Source organism: Rhagoletis pomonella, unplaced genomic scaffold (genome assembly GCF_013731165.1).
Source record: "Rhagoletis pomonella isolate Grant_MI unplaced genomic scaffold, Rhpom_1.0 Rhpom_scaffold_00001, whole genome shotgun sequence".
NCBI classification, from domain to species: domain Eukaryota; kingdom Metazoa; phylum Arthropoda; class Insecta; order Diptera; family Tephritidae; genus Rhagoletis; species Rhagoletis pomonella.
The window spans coordinates 19,011,390-19,017,431 of record NW_023458555.1 but is presented as its reverse complement, the minus strand read 5'-3'; the positions used below and the strand labels follow the sequence as shown (position 1 = coordinate 19,017,431).

The 6,042-nt window shown below is 41.6% G+C and overlaps 1 protein-coding gene across 1 annotated transcript in view; it reads right to left on the bottom strand.

The window, feature by feature from the left end:
* The window catches only part of LOC118740504 (multidrug resistance-associated protein 4-like), a 24,884-nt gene that overhangs the window by 9,074 nt on the left and 9,768 nt on the right, over window positions 1-6,042 (bottom strand). Inside the window, exons 5-7 of the mRNA XM_036472063.1 lie at window positions 3,592-4,446; window positions 3,256-3,533; window positions 573-1,314 (exon numbers count right to left, since the gene is read on the bottom strand). Of these exons, the coding sequence (XP_036327956.1) occupies window positions 573-1,314; window positions 3,256-3,533; window positions 3,592-4,446 (1,875 nt within the window). The remainder of the gene's footprint in view (window positions 1-572; window positions 1,315-3,255; window positions 3,534-3,591; window positions 4,447-6,042) is intronic.

Here is a 6,042-nt window from a genome sequence, read left to right as displayed (position 1 = left end):
TTTTTTTGTAAAACCGTTTTTTTCCTTATACATTCGCCGGCAATGGTTGTAGAATTCACATACTCTTTACTTCGTCGACGGATATGGCATATTGTCGCCGATTCTAAAAGATTTAACGAAAGATATACACCTTTGACAATCGAAATGGCCTGCGTAGGCCACATCACACAACAGAGGGTTAAATCAGTAATTTGTATATCAATCACCACCATTCTAAATTAATATTTCGGAGGCCGCTGTGGTGTAGTGGTAAGCAGTGCGCGCTCCCACTCCGCAGCACCTGGGTTCAAACCCTGGTCAAAGCAACATCGCAAAAAATATAGAAAAAAGGGTTTTTCTTAACAGCGGTCGTCCCTCGGCAGGCAATGGCAAACCTCCGAGTGTTTTTCTGCCATGAAAAAAAGGCTTCTCATAAAAAATACAATCGCCGTTCGGAGTCAGCGTAAAACTGTAGGTCCCTCCGGCAACATCAAGGGGCACGCCACAATTCGGAGAAGAAGCTCGGACAAACACTAACATATGTGTAAGCGCCAATCTATTATTAGGTATTTTTACACAATTTAAAGACTTACCAAAATAACAGCAATTATCAGTACACCATATACGTACAAACATTCGAATGTGGTAAACGTGGTTGGCTTACTTAGCGAACGCAAATATTCTTGTTGTGTCCAAATATTTACAAAATAATCAGATCCACTGCAAACCACCTGCGACATTAGCATGAAAATCGTCATTAAGATCAAACCGCAAAGATTGCTACCAGCATGGAAATATTCCCACCAAACACGTCCTGAAACTCCACCCGTCGCCTGATCTTCAGGTCTACCCAAATTTTCGGAGAGATCTGGTACCGAACTAATGGCCAGACTAACCGATTTTCGTGTTAGGCAACCATCATTAACACTGGTACGACGTAGCGATTGATAGCCATCTCCCTCACCATCAATATACGGTATGTCTTCAACTTCGTAGGTACTCAGATCGTATGACAAAATCGATTCGTTTTCATCTTCACACTCCTTCTCCTTTATGCGCTCAAGTAGTTTAGCAAAATCTAAATCACTGTTAGATAGCTCCTCGTAGGTACCTTGATGTGATATGCAACCATTTTCCAAAATTACAATCCAATCGGCTTCGGTAAGGAAGTGTACTTGATGGGTAATGAGAACGCGTGTTGCTTTTTCGGAGGCCAAACGGCCACGTGGACCGATGACTTCGTCGAAAAGATGGCGCCCGACGTGCGCATCCACAGCACCAAGTGGATCGTCGAGAAGATAAATGGAAGCGGGTTTGTAGACGGCACGTGCTAAGCTGGAAACAAATGTACAAAATATATAAAGACAACATGAAATTACAAGAATTTCGATTGTATTTATTTTTAAGTTTTATTTCTTATTTATTCCAAGTTTTGGATTAAATAACAGAAAACAAATCATGCAAAACGAAATATTGGTACAAAAGGCTTTGGAAATTGTTCGAGAGATTTCCTTATCTAAATCCTTAATCTGCAGTGAAATCTATTCACTGTAAACGAATAACTCAAAAGGCTTGCTATTTCCGAAATGAAAATACCCGCGACCCAAGGTACCCAGCAAAACGTAAACTATATAACCCGAAACAACTGTGCTAGCAGACTAATAGGCGGCATACACCTTGCGTCTGACTCGCGAGTCGGTTTGGATGTGTTAGAGAAAATAAATATGTGTTAGTTACACCGACATGACTCTGGCATGACTCTGAGTGACTCAACTGTGTGTAGTCGAAAGCCGAGCCAATACGTACAAAAATGATTCACGAGTCAGATGCACCGTGTGTGCCGCCTATTAGACTTATAAGCTACTCGAGGATATTGAATGATCCTTTCTTCAACTGGGCCGGCAAAATAGAAACTGTCAACTACAGTGTCCAGATCGTAATTGTGCAAACGCAATACAGGCCTCCCGGGCGGGTTTAAATCTTCTTCTGCGAAGGATGATGGATAAATTCCGACGACGAAGTTCACGGACGAGAATTGAAATTATCTGTCCAACGTCGGGTTCCATTGTTGTGCAATTTATGTCTGGATCTCGTCCTTGGCTTCATGAAGAAGCCTTCTGACGTGCCTAACAGTTGGCGCGGTTGATCATTGATGGTAAGATGGTATGCTCCCTGCAGTGAGAAGCAATAAAGATCGGATAGATAATCAATCACTTTCATCATTCTTTTTGATTGGCGCTATAACGCCAGTATTTTCTCTTCATTGTCAATTGTAAATCCCAAGTGAAAACAAGTTCTTCTCCACTTGATATTTCCATCGCACAGGATTCCTTTGTTTTGGAGATACTTTGTTTTGTCCTCATTCACTATCAGACCCACACGCTCTCTCTATCTTACTTGGAGAAGACAAAAGTCAATATCGAACAGTTGTTAGCATATAAGATCAGTGAAACGCACTCCGGTGGCTCAGCGAGCTTCGATATGTTGAAGTTAAACACATATGTGAAGCCCCTGCTTAATTCTTCTTGGCTTAGAAGTTGGATAACAAAATAGTGCTGACTGTTTTAGTCCCAGTGAGAGGGACTATATCTCAATGTTTTCTAGTAGCTTTGCAAGTCCAACACATAGAAGCCATTTCGCTTCTGAGTGTTTATAGAGCTTAGAGCTGTACACTTTACGGAAAACATATCGATGATGAGTTTGATAAGTTGTACGTAAAGTACGGAGTAGTAAAGTCTCAAGTTTCTTGGCTACTTGGGAAAAAGAGAGTTATCGGGCGATGAGACTCGCCTTTGTCGGCTGCTTTGACGGTTTTCAGTAGTGGGGCCACTCTCCAAGGCTTCTAATTAGAGCGGGCCAATCAACAGTAAAGCCGAAATTTTAATGCCGCCGCCCCCTAAGATTGTTCTATACCGAAAAGATTATACCCCCATTTTATTTATTGAAATCAAATAATATTTAGAGAGTGCTCAATGCGCGGTCCCTGATCCACTTTCTGGGAAAAAATCATATATGCTAATCTAGGCAAAAAGCTACCAACGTACTAAATTTTAAGCAAATCGGACCATAAATACGATTTCTTCGAATAGATCGGTCCCTGGTCAACCTACCGGAAAGAGTAACTTTTTTTGGCCTATGACATGGTGGTTGCTGAGAGCTATTTATATACAAAATTTCATGAAAATCGGACTAGCCGTTCGCGAGATTACCTGTTACAAAAAAGGGACTTCTCTTTATATAATTAGTAAATATAGAATTTAGACGACAGCAATTTACCTGATACGCGCACGCTGTCCACCGGACAATGATGCGCCACGTTCGCCCACATTCGTCTTGTCACCATTGGCTAGCTGTTGGAAATCCTTAGTAAGGGCACAACACCTAGTCACTGCCAGATAGCGCTTGCGATCGTAAGATTCGCCGAATAGTATATTATTGCGCACAGTACTGGCGAATAGCCATGGCTCTTGAGCGGCGTAAGAAAGTTCATCTCGTATAACCACTTCGCCATCTATGATCGGCAATTCGGACAGCAGCAGTTGTAACAATGAGCTCTAAAAACATAAATTTATTAGTTTTACAATATATACAGAGAAATAATTTTACACTTACCTTACCCGCACCCACTGGCCCGATAACAGCGCATAATTGTCCTCTCTCTATCTTCAAATTGATATTCTGCAATGTAAGCTGCGGTTTCGCCAAATCCCAATTCGCATTCACTTGTTTGAGTACAATTGCTGTGGAAGCATTACGTTCATCTCCTTTAGGTTCGCTCTTCCTATGTGTCAGCCCGTTTACCTTCTCATCGTGTCCCTCCTGGAGTAGAAACGATTCAACACGCTTTAGCGATACTAATGCCTCAGCACCGAATGACACTGCGAGCGGATACCAAACGGCCGCAACCGTTTGTAGTATATGATAGTAGCTAGCGCTTGAGAAAACCATATCCGCTGAAACTTGATTTCCCATTAGTACCGCTGTTGCGATGGTGATGTAGAGCGTGGAACGTTGAGTGAACACCATAGTACTCAAGTAGAAGCCACGCAAATAGGAAGCGTAACGAATTTGTTTAATTTCACGTCGGCGTGCTTCGCCCACCACAGCCTGGAAGGGTTTCTCCCAGGCGTACATTTTAATCACCTGTATTCCTTGCACCAATTCATTCATGATGCCAACGCGTGCATCGGTGCGTTCGGCGATTTTCATACGTAATTTCGAAGACAACTTACTGAAGGCAGTGTGTATGGGAATAGTTTGAAGTAGAATGCTTACAACACCCACAATGGCGGCCCAACCACTGCGCAACCAAATGAGATAGCAAATTAGCATAGCATTCAAAGGCAATATCCAAATCCAGTGCATGAAAATAAAACCATAATCAAGGCGATTTACATCGTTGGAGAGCAGATTGATTAGATAGCCTGTGGCCGTTTGTCCAGCTGAACGCATCGAAAGGTTAAGGGTCTGAAAAATAAGAATTAAAATATTGTTATTAGTAGACCAATTATAACTAAGGGGTTTAGCGATTTTTCTAATAAAATTACATATGTAAAAGATGAAATCTATGTAGATCATTAATAGATGCTATGCTTGGGGATACCCAACGCACAAACAGTAAGAAGTGTAGGTTAGGTACATTCCCAGAGTAGGGGGAAATCAACAAACCGAACAAAGTCATGCCGACCCATCAAACTTATATTCTTCTACTAAAAACCACGAGAAGGATCACGGATAGGCATGCAAGGGGAAGTTATTACAGATCCAGGAATCGAAACTGTGTGCAACCGGGTGGTAGGGGTCACCGCTAACCGCTCGTCTATGGCGGCCAGAAAAGACTTTGCATTAAAACGAGTTTGACCATCGGCTATGAAGTTCAATATGCAGATTCTCACAAAAAAATTAATTGTCTAAGTAGCATAAAGAATTGGACGTAGGCTGCTTTTTGGAGGCGAAAGGTGCTTTTGATAACAGTAACACTGTCCCATATGCTTTGGGAATGCCAGAGCCCTCAAGTCTAGAATCAATACCATTAGGAAAGAGTCGGAAAGCATGCCCACAGGCTGAAGGAATCTCACTTCGACGAATACGAGCTACTCTGCTCTCTTCGTGGCAAAAGCCTCTACGTTGAGATACTGTCTGCTTAATCAGAATGCACTGAACATAGTCGCCAAATGGTGCAGTCAATTTATTAAAACGTTAGCTCTAAGAAGACTAGGAAAAAAGGTCAACTTTGGAGAACTACGTCCACGAGGAGAAAAAATGTACTTCTCTGAAGAAGTGAAATATCTGGGAGCTATTCTTGGTGACGAGCTCTCATGGAATCTGTGCTATCTAGATTAAGCTATCCTTGAATAAGGCGAAAGCTAATCAGGAGACAATAGGGCAATAGATATAATTTGGTAAGACAGAGGACCGAAACCATCTCCAAATCCACGGCGTAGCGTGACCGGGCCGCCGCGAAGCTAAGCAAATTTAATGTTTAAAAGAGCAATAATGTCAATGAATTTTATTTCGCTTTTGAAAAGGTAATAATGTCAATTGAGTTTATTTCGCACCAGGGTGGGAAATAAAGTCAATTGACCTTATTTCCGTTGATTTTATTACCTACCACCGCGAAATTATTATATCTGGGTGAAAGGAAGGCCAATATTGTTGGACAAAAACAAAAGGTAAGAGGACAAAAACTCTGCTTCACCTGAGTAGGCCCGACGTAGGAATTGTGCCAGGCTTTTTTACTGGCAACCGTACTAGGGCGTTATATACGTTCTCTGCTATTATTTGGCGGCCTATTCCAAAATTGTTAATTAGCTGAATTCACTGATCCTGTTCCATCATATAATGCTCGTTTACTTCTTTTAAGTCCTAAACCCATATAAAACATTATGGAATTATCCAGGGAGATTTTGATTGTTCTGCCCCACTTGAGAAAATAAATTTGAATGCTCCAAGAAGAGAACTTCGAAATTTTTACTGTTTAGGCCTTCAGCCTAAATATTACTATTTACGCACCCCCCTAATGCCAGCATATGTACGTGCATAAGTGTCTGTGTAAACATATAA